Source organism: Dermacentor variabilis, chromosome 9 (assembly GCF_050947875.1).
Source record: "Dermacentor variabilis isolate Ectoservices chromosome 9, ASM5094787v1, whole genome shotgun sequence".
NCBI classification, from domain to species: Eukaryota; Metazoa; Arthropoda; class Arachnida; order Ixodida; family Ixodidae; genus Dermacentor; species Dermacentor variabilis.
In genome coordinates, this window is record NC_134576.1 from 76,368,222 (window position 1) to 76,387,266 (window position 19,045).

The window sequence follows — 19,045 nt, forward strand, 5'->3', positions numbered from 1 at the left end:
GAGTAGGACCCTAAATCTGCGTTACCATATCGCCATCTGCATTTCAAAATGGCCGCCTCGTACGCGCTTCGAGCCTAGCTGCCGCATATGGCTGCCGTAGCTTCCTCCACGTGCTCCAGAACGTGAGCAATGCTCCATTTGGCTTAGTGCACCATCCGTCATATCGTTTTCTGCGTTTGCTCTATCGGCATGGGAGTGCCGACTGCAAAGACATGCCGAGTTCATCACGATGCCGCAATTAAAAGGAACGCAATCACGTGGGCGGGGACGGACGGAAATCGGACCGCATCACGGGCGTTCGGAGTTCCCGAAACTTGCGCGCAGGACTGGCGCCAACAGGAGAGGCGTTCTACGCCGGCGGCTGCTACGTACGCGCGGCCGCGCGGCCCCTATCTTGAAAGCGATCTGCGACGGACAGAGTCTACGCATGTATACGTACCGCGCTGTGTTCTCGTCGCTTCGTTCGCGTTGAAGCCTGAGGCCGCACGAAGGTCAATTCCCTCGCTCCTGCTACCGCACTTGCTCGCTCCAGCGTTTTGATAGTTTCCGTGGTCTTTGAGTGGGACGTGTTCATGTTTGCTTGTGCGCGCGTGACACCACGCTTGTTAATTTAGCCAGTAAGCGAATGTTTTAAAGTTTATACAGCCGGAAAAACTACTATCTTTACTTTTCGTACAGCTGTCTACTAATTTGCTAACGTAATCGATGCTTCAACTTTCGGGCGAAGCTGCGACTTTGTTTTATCGCAACTTCAGTGCATGGGAGTAAATCCGTTTTTTTTTTTTTTCAAATGAGAGAATGCTTTATTTCTGTAGGAAAGAATAAGGTGCGCGGTGTTGTAAAGGATTTCTTTATGTCACGGCAAACGAGTGCGCGTTACAATCGAGTAAATACGGTACTGCCTGCCGTGCCCTTCAGAATATACAAGCACAGATGCTGTCGCACAGCATAGTGCTTAAAGGGACACTAAAGAGAAAAATGATTGCTTAAGTTCTGTGCCTGTCAGTCTTCCTTAAATAATATCAGAAACGCCGCTCTTACCACGATAAGACGCTCCGTAAGCCAGAAAACGCGCAATAACAAGACGGGTGGCGACGCGTCCTTGAAGTTCCCGCGTGAGCTCGCTGTGACGTCACGTATTTTGACAGCGTCTTTAGGGCCTTGTTTATTGTTTAATGCTAAAGACAGACTGCGTTGGTTGATTGAGCGTGGCGAGTTCCAGGAACTTTTGCTGAGCCAGTGCGGTCTTAATGCGAGAAAATACTTTGAAATCTGTGACGTCACAGTGAGGAACCGCCGTTGGGTGTTCGGCGCGAAATTCAAAAACCAACTTTCGTCTTCACATGCTCTTCTGATGATCAGCCCATTATTTCGAAATTAACAACGGAGGTTTGAATGGATACTTTATCCGTCTAAACTCGTTTCGCTTCAGTGTTTATTTTAAACCCCGCACCAAGCACAGATGTTGCGCAGTATCATTGGTTAGCACGTGCAGTGGGCAGTGTTGTTTTTCTTCACCGATTCCGACCAGTGGATAGGCTCGATAAATGTGCTAGCTTTGTGCCACTTCTGGGCTTCACTGGCACGCCTCGTTTGCTGTTCAATCTGTCAGACCCATAGAATTCTTGTAGGAAATCTATGGTGAGACCTACGCAGGCAGCCGACTCTGTGTTGCCACCTGTTTTCCTTTTACCTTTGCACCCGTACCCAAATTCCCTAAGCCCCGCCAACATAGTTCAAAGCGCCAGCCTTTCAATAAAGGCCATTCAATCATTTTATTCGCCACTTGGGGAGGGTTAGCCGAGGACATGGCCTAGCAACAAGAAAGACTGAGCTAGATAAAAGCAGAAACATCTTGTTGAAAATTATGCAACGGGAAGGAAAAACGAAATAAACCGGTTTTGGGAGTTTAAAATCGCTATCACAATGAAAATGGCACCAGGGATTCAAACTATTGAGTGTCGTCCACTTGTGCAAGCGATATGCAAGCATGCACTTGTGTACGCAAGTCACGGGAAAGCGCCAGATCGCTCGTCCGCTGCTGGTGTGAAGCCCTGGTTTTTAAAGCACAATTTTCCGCTGTCTTGCACGATGTGCCGGTCGCGGAAATAACGCAAACCGAGGCGGCGGGCGACCTAATCCGCCAGCTTCAAACGGTCTCTGTAAACCCATATCCACCCTGCATTGCGGATGCATGGCTGCACGTGCAGCGAGCGCTCGTCAAGCGGAAGCGAACAAGCATATCGAAAAGTATTAAAGCTTTGTGCCCGAAGTTTCCTTCGATCACTCTTAGACTGTCTGCTGTCTTGCATGGTACGGCATATATGGCGGCAGGGCAGGTCGAGGTGGGGCAGCGTGGGAGAGGGAAAATGTGATTAGGCGTTCAAAAGTGTCACGTGTTCAGAAAGACGTCGCATCGCATAGGTACTAGCCGACGCGGGTGCCGAGTGAAGAGGATGCCTGGGCCCGACAGAAATGTCGAGCGGAGCGGAAACATCGGCCGATATACGCAACGAAGCACGCAAAGCGTGGTCGGCGTGGAACCAACGGTGGAACGCAAGCGCAGGTGGGCTTGTAAACGCTAAGGGGAACAGCGTCGTATACGCAAGGAAGCACGCAAAGCGTGGTCGGCGTGGAACCAACGGTGGAATGCAAGCGCAGGTGGGCTTGTAAACGCTAAGTGGAACAGCGTCGTATACGCAAGGAAGCACGCAAAGCGTGGTCGGCGTGGAACCAACGGTGGAACGCAAGCGCAGGTGGGCTTGTAAACGCTAAGTGGAACAGCGTCGTATACGCAACGAAGCACGCAAAGCGTGGTCAGCGTGGAACCAACGGTGGAACGCAAGCGCACGTGGACTTGTAAACGCTAAGTGGAGCAGCGTGGATGTGGCGGCGACGAACACCGAGTACCGTCGTGAAACATGTCGTGAACGTACCGGCATAGAATAAAGAACTGTACCGGCCAGAATGGACGTCGTACGCACTGGTGAGAAAGCAACGAAACCTGTGGTCGTGTCGTTTACCGGTGCAAACGCGTGTGCGTTGGAAAATACTTCGCAGAAGACGAATTCTGTTCAGCGTAGCGCATGTGCGTACTATAGACTAGTTTCGGTAGGACGTGTCTGCAGTGTTGGTATGGATAGTGTTGGAGCGCCACAACTCCACAATTTCTTTCTCTATGAGTTACGTTGAGCGAGGCTTTTCCGGTGAAAACAGGTCAAACTTGGTTTCAAACGGTCACCAAACAAGAACAGCGTTCCTCGCAAACAACAAAGAAAGCTTCGCTTAGACCGATTCCGTGCTGGATAGCTGTTTGGCGTTGTAGCACTTTCATGTGCGACCGCGATCGTGGCGACACACAACGGGTATTAGGAGAAACCGTTTGTCGTCTGCTCTTAACCGTGTTCAAAAGCCAGAAACACCATTCACAACTGACGTGTTGCCATCATATTGGAAGTGCATCTGCGTACGTGCTTCGTAGTTCTTTCCTTGCATTCATGTCGATCAATGCCAGCGATATGGCTAACAAGGGCACCGAGAACACCTCGTCCCTCGTCAGCAATACGGACGTGAGCCAGGTGAGGAACCCGGGGGGAGCATGCGGTGTAGATTCAGCATTTCTAGAAAAGTCTACGAACTGACGGCACGATTCTGTTGAGAGTTTATGAATACTAATGGTATTGTACATAAGCGAAACGCGTGTCCAATTTTGTCTGCGTTAATCACAATAATGAGAAGAGGAAGTATCGTGTTCCAAGTTTCCTGTGGGCCGAAGTACAGCACTTCATTGGTGAAAAAAAAAAATGCGGTGCATCTAACGTGCCCTGTTGGAATCTATATACAACGAAGATTTCCGTAAATGCATAAGGAGTACTGAAACACGTGCTTGTGTTTTGCAATGTAGGTGCAAAGTGAAACCGAACGCTTTATTCAGTATTTTATAGCGGAAATGCAATGGTCTTGTAACCGAAGCACATATGTGTAATATGACGGTTAGTCGCATGTATTTGTGGCGTTTTGGATTGGAGCAGGTGCTTGCGTTGAGCAGAACGCTTCGCAACATGTCGAAGTCGGGCTTTCTCGGCGCGACGCAGTTTTGCTCCATTTTCAAGTTTATTCATCAACGATGTCAGTTTTACAAAGAATTGTACACAAAATTAGTACTACACAGTAGTACAGTTAGTACTACACAGTTGCACAAGTTTTCTGTTGCTCTTGCTGTCAGGTTTCGTTTAGGTGGCAGAGACAGAGCACTTATTGGAAGGAAGGCAGAGAGGTCGGCCTGAGCTAGCTTGCTCTAGCCTGCCTCTTTGCACAGGGGGAAAGGGGAACGCCAACGTAAAGGCTGGATGAGGGCCGGTGATGATGACATAGAAGAAGGATACACAACGATGAAGGCAAGTTCAGTATACTTATGGGAATCACGAATCTAACTGAAACTTCACAAAAAAAAACGCAACGTGTGTGGGCTTGTGTGTGGCCTTCCCTTGCGTGGGCATCACAGGCGCCTAGATCTAATTAAAGATCTTTAAATTGTGTCAAGAGCAGTGACGAGCAGCTCCAGTACGGCGAGGATGCATGCACGGCGCTTTTAGGGGCCGGAGCCGGAAGACCACGGAGTATCACGCGCATTGATTCTAGCAGGTGCTTCAGCATTTTTTCAACGATTTCCTTGTCATCCTTTTTGGCTCATTGCTTGCCTGTAGGGTCGTCGGCTTTGCTAGCCTTAGCATCCACTCCTGACGTAGAGGAACACTATACGTTGCGGCGCAGTGCCTGTGGGTCTAGAGGGCAGCAAAGGCCACTCCGTGTCTGTGCCACCCAGAGGCGACGAATGTTCGCCCTGTGCTCTCAGCGACCCTGAATTTGCAGTAGGTGTGGTTACCGTCCTGGGTGCCAGCATAGAGAGAGGTATTTATTATGATAGAAAAGCTGAGAGGTCGGCCTGAATCATTTTCATAGACTTTCCTACAATGTATTAAATGCGCGCTGCAGTCGTTGACCCCATGGAAATGATGAGTAGCACTTGGTTTTGTCTGATCTACGTGCTTGAAGATTCGGACGTTCTTGTGGCTTTGTTTATTACGCTTTATATGCCTTCATTCTCGTAAATTTCAGAGCAAGCTATACTCTTCGAAGTGCGCAGAAGACACTACGAACACACACAATCGCTACTAATTGCAACGGTTGAGCTTGTCGAGATGGCCAAATCGAAACGCACCAAGCGTCTCAAGGCACTGACATGCCCGCGATAAATTGATAAGGGCGTTTCACATTGGTTGTCGATGCATGCGTCCGTAGCTTAACGGTTTCAATATCAGGCGTCTGTGCTAGAGGTCCTGTGTTCGAATCCTGCAGTCGGATAATTTTAATGGTGTTTACCTAATTGCCTATTACGCAACACATCGCTGAAAATAACGAGTTTCACAAAGTCCCAAAGCCGTTTGAAGTCAGAATCTCTAAGTTTAAGCAAATCCATGTACTTCCCATAATTCCCGTGCTGTTAATATAGTGAGAAACTCTATGGCTGGCACAACCGCCCTCATTGCAGTTCCCGTAGACACTATAGGGCCAGGGTTCCCTGTAGTAATTATTGTACGAAACTCTATGGGTGCCAGCACAGGTAGAGGTTGTCGTGGCCCCTGCGACCTGAAATGCGGGTCTTCTGAAGTCCCTAGGTGGCGCTTCTTACGCGAGCGTTGTCTGTCTCGGCGAACCGTCTGAGCAGCCTCTCTGTGGCAAGACGCGTCTCTTGCCATTTTGCGGAGAATAGGAACTTCCTGTTGTATCTTCGGGCAATCCTTCGACGTTGCTTCGTGAGAGCCGGAACAGCTGGGACGCACCAATCAAGGTGCCTCGCAGTCGGCGGCATGCCCATCGCAACGCTGGCAGGTCCACTTCGTTTCTGCAATAAGCGCTTACTGCGGCCTATCTTGAGACACCATTCCGACACTGCCTCGTATATATAATTACCAAGATCAGCCAGAGACGAAGCTGAGGACAGTACAGAAGACGAGGACGCTGGCTGATGTCGCGAGGACTGGTTTCCGTCTTGTATGCCAATGAATGCTTTGTAATTACCCTATACATATATCTAAACCTTTCTTCCCCGTAACAGTATATATATATATATATATATATATATATATATATATATATATATATATATATATATATATATATCCATTGTAACACGGAACATATCTTCGCTCAAAGAAAATAGAAGAGAAAAACCAATCAGCTAGGAGAAAGTGGGTAAATGGGAGTGATTATTGTTGCTGATTTTTTTCACGAGTAATTCGCGTATGACCAAATTATCGATGTCCGGAAAACTAACTTGTGCGTCGATTAGTTCATTTAATTTGAATTTGAACTTTACTGATTTGCTTCTCAATTAATTATTTTAGGGCACATATGGCAATTTACGAATCGTAGCCGCTGAGCTTACAGGGCATATCAACTTGGAAGGAATCTTGAGAGTGGAACTGGTTTCAATATATGCGTCACCAAAAACCAGCGGCAAAAAATGCACTGTTGTTCCGCTTCTTTTTTTTTTTTTTTCACCAACACACTTTCTAAATGCATCGAAGTGCGAAAGTAACTGGGACGCCCACGTGTTTCGTCGCACACTTTGGCAATGAATGTCTCGAAACTGGTGTCATCCCGGAAATTCGTGGATACGCCTTACAGGCTGACTCATCAGCTACACAATTTGCAAACTGCAATATGTGCCGTAAATTATTTAATAAAAAGTTAATTAGTCATTTATCTTAAATATCTTGAGTACGTGTTTTGATTTATCGTGCATGTAATGTCCGCCTTTTTGAATATAATCCAGCTCAAGGACAATAGTTATGTTACCTGCCTCAGGCGATTTAAAAAAGAAATCTGCAGAACTTAAGAAAAAGATTACCACCCCGTATAGTGGTTCAGAAGAAAGGACGTAGACGCTATATATTTTCTGCTACCCTTACGGGAGCACGGCTCAGCGCCTTCGGTAGATGGCGGCAGCGCCATGCGTCCGAGGTATATATACTCTCCCTATAGATAACGCGTGCTTCCCTCTTTCTCTCCCTCTTCCCCTTCCCCCAATGCAGAGTATCCGGCTCGAGGTATGTACCTCAGGCCGACCTCTCTGCATTTCATATCATTAAATCTCTCTCTCTCTCTCTCTCTCTCTCTCTCTCTCTCTCTCTCGTGGCTGAGTCGCGCGTTCGAGCACCCGCCACCGCGAAGTGCTGTAGTTGGCCTCCCCGCGGTCACCCTCTCTCTCGAGAGAGAGTAAACGTTTATTGAAGTATAGGTTGTTTGGTTATGGTGGGTGGAGCCCCTCTTCCAGGGCCCCACCGGTTACAGCGGCTCGCCGGGCCTGGTCAAGGGTCGCCAGTTGGCTTCCCAATTCCACTTCCGCGAGTCGCGCCTCCCACGACCAAGTTACGGATAGTGTTGTCTATAGCAGCGGCGAGGTGGCAGCCGCCGGACGTAACGCGCGCTGGAATGTTATGTGTTCCAATGTCGGTGTTCCTTCGCACCACGGGCATGTGTTGCTGTATTTGTGTGGGTACATTTTGTGTAGCCTGTATAAATGTGGGAAAGTGTTTCTTTGCAGGCGGCGCCAGTGCCGTGCTTGCCTCCTGTCTAGGTCTGGGTGAGGAAGGGCTTTGGTTCGCCCTATCGATTCCCACAGCTACGGAAAATATTATCAAGTTGGATCTCGTCCATTTTGGAGCGGAAAAAAAAATTAATTGCGCTATAGAAGTGTAGCTACCGTCCGTCCGTCAATTCGTTGCCCCTGCCGTGGGGGTCATTGCCCCCTGCTCGAACCGGCAGGGGCGCCACCATTGTCACTAGGCAAACCTGCTTTTACTCTTGAATAAAGCCAGTCGACTCTCGGTTCTCGACCTGTCAAAACGTTTAAACGTTTTGACAGGTCCGCTAAACCGCTAAAACCGCTAAACCTCCGCTAAACCGAGCTACCAACAATTGGTCACCCAGGTCATTTACGTATTTCTTTTCGAACACTAGCCGTGGGCGACGCTGCTCCTACTCCTGCTAACAGATACGACGCCACGGTTGTGTCTCCTGTCGTCGCCACAGAGCTTCAGCTTCTCAGGTTTTGGCCCAAGAATCTTCGAGTTTTGCCCGTCGTACGAAGGGGATCGTGGGCACACCGTCTCGTCCCGTATCGCAGTTCTTCAGACTAGGATGCCCGTCATGCGCGCTCGACTTTTCCCGCTCCGGAATGAGCGCGCATAGCCGCATTTGCCGTTCGCAGAGAGAACGGTATATAAGAGTAACTTAGTCACTGTAGCGCAAGTAAGACAAAGACTGACCCGCCGCCTCGGCATAGGGCAATGGCTGTGGCGCTGTGCTGCCGACATCGAAGTGGCGCGTACGATCCTGGCCGCGGCGGCCGCATTTCGGTGGGAGCGAAATGAAAAATTCCCAGGTGTCCTCAGCTATCGCCTAAGAGACGCGTCGGCGAAAGCCTTGTAAAGCTTACTGTAATGCACCTTAATCCACTTTAATGCTCTTTCATCCACCTTAATCACCCTAATCCACCTTAATCGACCTTAATTCACCTTAATCCAATCACCGATCAGTCATTAATTAACTTTACTAATTATTAATCGTCTCTTATACACGGATGGACATGCTTTGGTTCGCTTCTGGCCTTTCTTGGGTCACGTGATATTTTCTTCACAGCACGACCTTGAAACGCAGAGACCTAAGGCTTTCGCCTTAAAAAAAACTAACAAAAAATAAATGAAACGAAAGCGTCAACCAGGTGTCGACGCTAAGGAACGCAAGGTCAATGTGCATGGCGTTTCAAATGATTTGATGATTAAATGTTCAATCTATCGCTTTATTCTATATCCTTCTGTGTTTTCGTTATCATTATTCACTCATTTCCATCTTATTCGCATCTTATTTGGCGCAAAATTATATGTCGACCTTGTCTTCTTTAGCGTCGACACTTGGATGACGCTTTATTATTTGTTAAACCAAGAGGCCAGATGGGCCGATTCCGGAAATTGTGGAGTCTATGTTGCAATGTGGTTAATTTTCGACTAGACTGGCGCTAATCACGCCCGTACCATTAATTTTACCTACTCTGTGGCTAATTGTCCCTTCTTGCGCAGCACCGCCGAAGCCTTCTTCCAAACAGCATTTCCTCGCACGAGCACTGCTTAGTCCAATCGAACTTGCCCCATTTTCCAAAAGCGGGCTGTACGGATGCTTTGCCTCAACATGTCTTCCTCTACGGCGGTGCACCCTTTACAGGGATGCAGCGCAATGTGGTGAATTTTCGACTACATTGGCGCTAATAACGCCAGTACCGTTAATTTTACCTACACTACTGCTAGTTATCACATGTTGTCTCGCTGAGAGGTTCATTTTGATACCTCTGCCGACTCGCTACGATGCTCTGGATGCACAAAAGAGTAGCTTTTTTCGGAAGTGGTTACAAAATACCCAGATACACCAAACCCGTGTGAAGTCAGCTAGTAAGACCCTGTCTTCAAAAAAGCACTCGTTCACTTAGATTTGGGTAAACGTTAAAGAAGCACAGGTGGTCAAAATTAATTCGGAGTCCCCCACTAGCATGCACGCCGTGCCTCGCATTCAGATCGCGTTTTTGGCACGTAAAACTCCAGAATTAAGTGAAATTCCTATCAAATAACAGAGGTCAACATTTGCACTTTACGGTAATTCTGAGGTGACCTATAGTCGGCTCACACTTTCTGGGTAAACACCTGACGCCTATTATGACCGGACGGTCTTCCGGAAGGCGCCTACGCATTGCTGCGCGGACACTTAATGCGAGGCTTACTTGCTCGTTGTGACAAGTTAAGCTTACCTGTCGCGCGCCGCAGGTGCGCCAGCTGGTGCAGCAGTGGCGCCAGGCGTACAGCCAGCTGCGGTTCGAGCACCAGCGGCAGCGCGACGAGCTCGTGCACCTGGCCATGCACGAGCGGCTCTCCGAGGACAACGAGAAGCTGCTGCGCCGCGAGAACGGCGCGCTCAAGCAGGCGCTCGCCGAGCAGGCCGACGCGGCCGCGCGGCTCAAGCGGCTGCGCGCCGAGCACGAGGCGCTGCGCGAGGACCTGGACGACGCGCGGGCCTCGCTGTGCGCCGGCTCGCTGGAGCACGAGGCGCGGCAGGCCGAGCTGCGCCGCCAGCTGGACGCCGAGAGCCGGGGCCGACGCGAGGCGCAGCGCCGGCTGGACGCCGAGGCGGCCTCGGCCGCCAAGCTGCGCGAGGAGGTCGAGGCGAGGGGCGCCGAGAACGCGCTGCTGGCCGCCGAGCTCAGGGAGTGCCGCGAGCGGCTCGAGGTTCGTAGTTATTAGCATACGTCGGGAGGGGGGGAGGGGGGTCAGACCGCCGGGTGAATGGAGTGGAGCTTCGAATTGCGGGAGCCATCGAATAGTCTCGTTTGTCTCTTGATAGTGATCTAAAAGAAAGAAAGGTGCTTGGTTCTGCAAACCGTGAGGGAGCACGGCGAAGTGGTTCTTTCTGCCGTTTTCGTGGTTGGTCGGTCGTTTGAGTCGGCAGGAAAAAAAGAGAAAGTTCGTTCGTTCACTCTATATTTCGCCTACTTTCTTTCTCCATCTCGCTGGCTCTCTGGTTCGTTCGCTCGGTTGCGCTTTCGCTCGGGCTCTTTGCTTACATTGACAGTCATCCTCAACGGCTTCCGCTCAAGTATTCATCACCATCATCATTATTAGCCCATTTTTATGTCTACCTGCAGGACGAAAGCCTCTACCAGCGATGTCCAATTAATGCTATCCTGCGCAAGCTGATTCCAGCTTGCGCCTGCAGATTTCCTAATTTCATCGCCCCCGCCTAATTTTCTGCCATTTTCGACTGGGCTTCCCTTGGCATCCATTGTGTAACTCTAAAGGTCCACCAGTTATCTGCCCTACGCATTACATGGCCTGCAAAGCTTCATTTACTTTCCTGTTTCTTAATGACAACTGGAATATCGGCTATCTCCTCTTGCTCTCTGGTCTACACCGCTCTCTTTCTGTCTCCTAACGTTCAGCTAAAATTTTTCGTTCCGTCGCTCATTGCGCGCGATCCTTATCTTCTTCTTCTTCTTCTTCTTCTTCTTCTTCTTCTTCTTCTTCTTCTTATTATTATTATTATTATTATTATTATTATTATTATTATTATTATTATTATTATTATTATTATTATTATTATCTAAAACCTATATGCACATCGAATAAAGGAAAGGGAAAAGCGAGGTGCAGGCTGGCATCCGCCACCGGAAATGGGCCCCACGCCTTCCTACTCTTCACAACGGAGGAGAAGACAGAAACATAGAAGATAGGAAAAAGGGAAGGAAAGAGGAAAGAAAGAACAAGATTACAAGTCTTGAAGAATAAAGGGAACAATGACAACGAAATAAAAGTATAGCTTGTCACCTCCAAGGAAAGGCAGAAAGAGCCGCCGAGCCTTCCCGCTTTGTGATCCGCACGAGTACAGGCGATATCGGGGGAACATTTCGTGCGCCTGTGCATGCCACAGTCATAACATATTACGAAGCATAACATAGTACGAAGCCAACAGAATGAAGCCAAGAAAGAACCAAGCAAACGAAAAAAAGAAAATTTATAGGGGTCGGGCGACCGATTGATTGATGAGGCCTCCCAAGGAAACGCCAAAGGAACGCCGCGCCGTAAGGGCTCCGAATTAATTTTGGCCGCCGTGGGATTCTTTGATGTGCATCTAAGTCCAAGTAAACGAACGTTTTAGAATCTTGCCCCTAATGATGAATGAAGTTGCCGCCTTTGGAAATCGAACCCGCGACCTCGTGCTCTGAGCGTCATTTATCTACTGAGGCAACGCAACGATTGAGTAAAGCATGATTAACTGTCTTTTTACTGTAATGTAGGTTAAATTATGAATGAGGAGGCTCATCTTCCTAATATATCGTTAAGAGAGGCTTGGCAGGGCAATTGGAAGGGTTTCAATAGGTGAAGCGCCAATAGTGACGGCACACAAGAAGAAATACAGACAGGACAAGACGCTTCCTGTATGTAATTGGAAGGGGATCGAAGTGAGCAGAGAGACATCGATCACCGCAGCCACCGTTCGCCATGCCCTCGACACCCTGCGCACAATGTCAGCACCAGGCCCCGACCTTATTAACAACAAAATACTCCGCAATCTAGACGACAACTCCGTCACAGCCATCACGGCGTACTTCAATCACTGCTTTGACACTGGCACCCTCTCTAGTTCGTGGAAAGATGCCAGGGTAATTTTTATCTCAAAGCCAAACAAACCACTTAACACTTCTAATCTCAAGCCTATATCACTAACCTCTTGTCTAGGTAAAACACTCGAAGACGTCATCCTCAACCGACTCAGCAAACACATGGAAGACAACAATCTTTATCCATCAGAAATGGTAGGTTTTCGAAAATCTCTCTCATGCTAAGATATCATGCTTCGAATGAAGCATGACATCATTACACCCAATAGCAGTCTAGATACACAAGCAATTCTCAGTCTGGACCTCCACGGAGCCTTCAATAACGTTTTACATTCCGCCATCATCCGAGAGCTTAATCGCATTGGGGTTGGCGGAAAGACGTATGACTACATACGTGCCTTCTTAGCCAACCGTACCGCAACCATACATATAGGCACAGAGCAATCCCCTTCGTACGCTTTAGGTATACGGCACGCCCCAAGGCTCAGTGCTCTCCCCTTTTTCTTTTGAATCTTTCTATGATGCCGATGGCGCGAGTATTGCGATCTATTCCTGATCTCAAGTTTTCTCTCTACGCCGACGACATCACTCTTTGGACAACTGGCGGCTCCGATGGAGAGATTCAAGACACTCTACAGGCCGCAGCAGACGCCTTCGTGGCTCATGCAGGGGCTATGAACCTCACATGCTCCCCTCAAAAATCCGAGCTACTTCTGCCATCCCACCGGGGGGCCTAAAAACACATGTCTAGTATACAGGTCATCCTAAATCGCATCTCTGTTACTGGAGTGGACAGGATCCGGGTGCTCGGTTTACACATTCAAAGCAACCGGCTCAACCCATATACCCTACATACACTCCAAACCACAGTCAATCAACCCTTTTCGACCACGCTTCTAGGGCGAGTCTCCAATAAACATGGCGGACTAAAGGAGGCCGAACTTCTCCGCTTGGTCCAGGCCTTCGTTATCAGTAATATTACATTCGCAACACCATATTTAAATTTCATTAAATCAGAATCAGATAAAATCGACACTCTTTTACGCAAAATATATAATTTCGCCCTGCGTGTCCCCATACGTACTTCCACTGAAAGGCTAATGCTTACTGGCACGCTCAACACACTTACTGAACTCACAAAAGCCCACCTCACATCCCAATATAGCAGACTTTTTGACACCGCAACAGGTCGACACATTCTACAAACTCTTTCTTTCACTCCGGCACCCATCATCAAGACTAAATACACCATTCCACATCACATACACGAGAACCTCTGCATCCCCCCACTTCCTAAAAACATGACCCTGTGCACCACAAACAGCGCAGGAGGAGCAAAGGCTCTCCAAAAACAATTCTCCACCTCAAAAGACGTGCTCTATGTTGATGCCGCCGAATATGGCAACAGAAATCATTATGCAATATCAGTCGTTAACTCTCACGGTAAGGACACCGCGGCCTCCTCGATTCCTGGCTCTTCCTCGGAGGAGGCGGAGGAGGCAGCCATAGCCCTGGCCCTCACAATCCCAAATTCATCCGTTAGCGTTAGCGACTCCAAAGCAGCCATGCATAACTTCGGAGCGGGCAGGGTCTCTAAGCCAGTCCTTTCCCTCCTCTTGGCCCATCCTTTCCATCAAACTGCGGCATTAATCTGGACTCCCGTGCATGCGGGCCTTGCCGGAAACGAGGCGGCTCATACCAGTGCCCGAGGATTTACAGTCCGGGCTCAGGCATCACATGTGTCGGACCTTGTCACGGAGGAGGCGACGTTTACAGCGCGGGATCGGCGTATTACCTACCACGACATCTGCACACATTACCGATTAGACCGTTTAACCTTTCCGCCACTCATGGGCAAATCCCCGCGCAGGTGTGAAGTTGTGCGGCGACAGCTGCAAACTCGCACCTTTCCCTCCCCTTACCTCCTCCACCGTATTCATCCCTCCATTTACCTTTCTCCCTCTTGTAAATTCTGCGTCTCTCCCAAAGCAGACTTAAACCACATGATGTGGGGGTGCCCTAAGCACCCCCTTACCCCTTTCCTCAAGCAATTAATAACTAGTGAGGAGCAGTGGGAGGCTGCCTTGCGCAGCTCGAGGCCCGACCTTCAGGTGGCCATCCTGGAGTGCGCTGAGAGGACAGGGGAGGCCTACTTCAAGTAGTTCGTCCCCCACCTTCTATTCCGTTGCCCCCTTCCCTTTAATGAGGGATAAATAAAGTTTTTCATCATCATCACCGCATCTTGGCTGGTTGAGCGTCGCAGGCGTCGATCAATGTGGAGGATGTGGGTTCGGTTCCCACCTGCGGCTAGTAGTGATTTTTCTTCCTTAGACGTACCGCAGTTGGACTTGGAAACGCACGCGCTGCGTGACAAAGGACCGTATCTTTCCGAAAGGCGTGGCCGTATGTATTAATTGCACGTGGCCAGCACGCATGATTGCCTTCTTCCGGGACTGACGCACTGTAGCGCTTGACGGGCGTCTGTTGAGACCCTCTGTTGTCGACGTCTCTTCTCCGCCGCCGCGCTCATCCTAGCCCCCGGACCTATTTTCCTTCCCTGCGCTTCCCCCATCTCCCTCAGCTCTTTTCGATGACAACTTATACAACACGGAACACCCTTGAATAATCCGTAGAGCGCTCGGCATAGCTTCCCATGTGTGACAATGCCGCGGTCATGCTATAGCCGATTCAATGCGCTATATTCCACCGCATATGCCTCGTGCTACTCCTTTTCATTGCGGAACACTTCCGTGTGCATCGCGTCTTTCCCCGCACCGTGTCTGCCGTCGCGATTCGAGCTTTCTTGCGTTTTGTTTGTCTAAATCAGTGGCTGCCCTCTCTGTCCTCTCTTGTCGCGGCACGCTTAACTCTGCTGCCCGCATTCGATTATTCCGCGTCCGCAGGCGAAGGAACAGGAGTACCGCTGCCAGCTCATCGCGACCAAGCTGGAACGCGACGAACAGGTCGCGAGGCTCGAGGGCCGCCTGCAGCGCCTCCAGACCTCGGGCCACGACGCCTGCCGGCAGCAGTGCGCCGCGCTGCAGCAGGAACTGGAGCGAGCGCGCAGCGAGCTCGCCCGACACCAGGTCGATCCTGCTCCGGCGAGAGAGCCCAGCGCGTCGTCGCCTTCGCCGTCGTCGCGGAGGGCGGCCGCCGAGGACGCAGGGTCCGCCGAGGGCGCGGTAGCGCAGGAACGCGCCGGAAACGGCGCCAAGCAGAATACGTGGCCAGAGGACTTCGGCAGATTTTGGCGCGAGGACGTCCAGGGCCGCGGTAGGGGCACGGACTCCGCCGCGGCTCGCACCGCGAGCCGCGGCAAGTCCCTGGAGGCAGCGGCGGCAGCACCCGGCGACACCTCCGAAAGGCGTCGTGCCGGCGTCCCCGCGTCGTCGTTCGGTCCCGAGAAGATCTCGATTCGAGCGAGGGCCGGCGACGATCGGGGGCCCGTCAGCGGCGAAACCGTGGACTCCACCCACTGCAGGGCTCGAAGCGCGCGCGACTTGGTCGCGGCCAGCGGCAGGCCCGAACGCTTGGCCGCTGCCGCGTCCTCCGCCGAGGGCGGCGCGGTGTCGAACGCGGCGAGAACGCCTCTGAGGGTGAGCGACATCATAAAGAAGTCGGCGGGACGGCGTGGCGGAGGACCGGCCCCCGCGAAAGAGGACGCCGCTCGGCGTCCCGCCCTCGACGTCGGTGCCGACCACGTCGTCAGCGACTCGGACCCTGAGGCGGCGGCGGAAGACGGCGGCGAAGGCCCCGGTAGCGACCTGGGCGTCATGGTTCCGGCGACCCCGCCGACTTCGCCGAAGCAGCAGAAGAAGCGGAGGCTGTGCATCGAGGTCGACGACATGATCTTCGTCGACACCTAGCTGCAGGCCCTCTGTACATGCCTCTTGCGTAGGGCGATTTGATCCTCAGCCGAGAGGCGGTATCCGATCAGTTCGTTACCGTTATTATTTTTTGCTATTTACGCTTGAGACGCCCGTGAGGCTGGCGACCCGCATTTCGGAACAGAGACGCGAGCAGCACAAAACGGGAACACGTATTACCTACTTTATTCTACACAGCTTAAAAAGCAACATTCGTTACTTTACTTTATTCACCATGTTAATGATAATTTATTATTTTTACTGTTTATTATTATTATCTTTTTCTTTTTCGCACAGGCACGTGTACTGTATTGCCTAAAGTTCAAGCGGGGCAAGCGGCAGCGGCCCAAACTTACGTTGGGCTTTCTTTGTGGTATACGGTAAAATGACTCTGCGTCCTTACAGACTTCAAATAAATGTGCCTCCGTTAATGTGTCTCGTCCGTCACAACAGTGAAATGACTCAGCCTGACTGTGGTCGTCTTGTTCCGACACGAAAGCATACACCGATATGCAGCTTTACAGCCGCGTCACATCAACTTCATAGAACTCCTCACCTCACTGCGAAGTCACTAACACCGGCATGGCGCTCTTTGCCCTTATTGCGTCACTAAACAACGCACATTCGTTCATTGCCGACATGCCGATGGCACAAGTGAGATCAAGGGTGAGTTCGGTTGGATTGGTTGGCGGAGCTGAGGGTCACAAGCTTGAACTATCTATGAAGCTTTATATGAACTATATATGAAGCTACATATGAAACCAACGTTCATATATAGAACATTGGTCACAACCGTATTGGTCGATCGCCAATCTCGCGATACAATCAGATTCGGTGAGCTGGCAGTTCTTACACAGCGGCAGACTTCAATAAGTGCGCGTTGCCGTTGATGCGGCCGCTATTCGCCTGTCTTTGTTCGTCACAAGTTATAGAGCTAATGCATGCAATTGTTTCGCAACGGCGTGACTTCACTCTCGGTTTCGTCATTGTAATTCGTACGGTTGACTGGCCAGCCAGAAGGTACTCGGAGTAGGTGTATAGTAGCTCCTCTAATATATGACAAAGTAACGGCCAGGGGCCTCGAGAGCCTCGTTAATTGGGAACGGTGATTCAGATCAGCACGGGCGTTCGCACGAGCTTTTTGTTGATAAATTAGTTGCCAGGGATTCGACGTCTCGCAGCTGTGAAGCTGCGAGATGCGTAAACGCGACATGTTCCAGAAACGGGATATTTCTGGCCACGTCAGCTGTTGCTCACCCTCCTTCGTTATTATTTTTCATTCACTCCGATGTTGGCGCCGGATATTTGTAACCTGACCAATTTATACAACGCTAGCTTTTTTCTTTCTTTTTTTTTTTCAAAACGAATCTTTGTTATCCGTTGCGTCTTTGGCAATCGTCATTTCAAAATGGGCTGTTTCACCATACTTCCACCTCGGTTTCGCTTTTGCGTGCTTCGCGTGGTGAGCATGCTTTAGGAGTACTTTTTTTTTTTTTTGCGGTTCTCCCAGTGTTTTTCTTTTTTTTTGCGCTTGCATTGTAGGTGGCAGAAGTAAATTGTACGAGAAGTCACAGTGCGCTGTGAACTAATTAACAAGTGTTCACTAATTAACTTTTTTCATATTATCTTTCGATGCACATGACCCAATTGCGAAATTGAAGCCGAGCAGTAATTGAACTTATAATTACTTTATAGGACGGACCCCTCGAAACAGGTGCTCTATACTAAGGATTTCTGACAGACAAACCTGGCCGCATATCCCTGACTGACTTCAATTCCACATTCGCACTGCGGGGCCGTAAAAGAATCAATTGTAAGCTAAGTGTTGTTTTGACTGGTTAGTTGCTCATCGAAATCTGTTGATGTCAGCCGCATAAAGCAATCCGCAGGGATGCGGTCCGGCCATTTGAAACTGCGGGCAGGATTCTGAAACATCTCCATGGCTTCTAAAAACGCAAGGAGCGTGAACTGCATAGGCAGTTAACAGACTTTTGGACTTGACACTTTTAAGCAACATTTGTCGTTATGGTGTCCACATATGTCTGCAAAGGGAAAAGGCAAAAGTCGTTGGCGTGGCAAAGAATAGCTCAAGTTATTATAGTCTGTATGGGCTAGTTGGTTTGCATTCATTGCGGAGAAACAGCGCAGACAGGACGGGTGAAACAGACGACACAAACGTTTAGTCTGTTTCACCCGCCCTGTTGTCCGCACTCTTTCGCCACGACGAGGGTCTGAGCATCCCCCATTTCGGGAGTCTCTACAACCTGCTGCTGAATTTTCGTGGCTTGACGTTTACGCAGCGATGACCAGTCGAATACAGTTAACAACAACGAAAAATCGAGCGCCGATTGCTGGGTTCCGCCGCCTCCTCTGGGCACCAAACGCCCTGCGCATCTCACTGGAAGACGCGCCTGCGATGTCATTACATAAGGGTACCACCCTCGCGCTCTCCAGCGATCTCGCTGGCATTGTGCCACCACCCCTAAGCAACGCCCCGTCAAGAATCACCACTTTCTCTTCTTCCTCACCACACTCTCTTTCTTTCTTTCGAAGCAGGCAGCCTCGCTCTTTCCCTCCTCTTGGCAGCCGACAGCGACAACGCCACACATTTTTGGAGTGCCTCGTCGATGACGCGCGCGATGCGTCGTGGTGCGGGCAACACCCAGAGAGAGAGAGAGAGCGTCACTCCCAAGTTCGCTCCTCGAGAGACGCGCAATTCGGAGCGAGAGCGTCGCGAGCCGCGCTTCGCCCAAATGGCACAAGCGTCGACGGCGGCGCGGCCGACCTTGCGCTACGGAGCGACCTAGAATATACTCTGCGCGAACGGACGCGAAGGAAAGCCGAGCTCCTCCGCTGTTATTCGGTGCCGCCGGCGCGAAGGCCGAGGTCAGGGGAGAGTCGGTGCCAGACCTCGGCGTCGGCCCGAACCACCGCCCGACGACGTCTTCGGCGG

The 19,045-nt window shown here is 50.4% G+C and overlaps 1 protein-coding gene across 1 annotated transcript; it reads left to right on the forward strand.

Moving 5' to 3' along the window:
* The first annotated feature begins 1,497 nt into the window (after positions 1 to 1,497).
* LOC142556996 (uncharacterized) lies at positions 1,498 to 16,785 on the forward strand. Its single transcript, XM_075668503.1, has 3 exons — positions 1,498 to 3,578; positions 9,879 to 10,337; positions 15,130 to 16,785. Exons 1-3 carry the CDS (start codon positions 3,333 to 3,335, stop codon positions 16,090 to 16,092), a joined length of 1,668 nt encoding a protein of 555 aa, XP_075524618.1. The 5' UTR covers positions 1,498 to 3,332; the 3' UTR covers positions 16,093 to 16,785.
* The last annotated feature ends 2,260 nt before the right edge of the window (positions 16,786 to 19,045 follow it).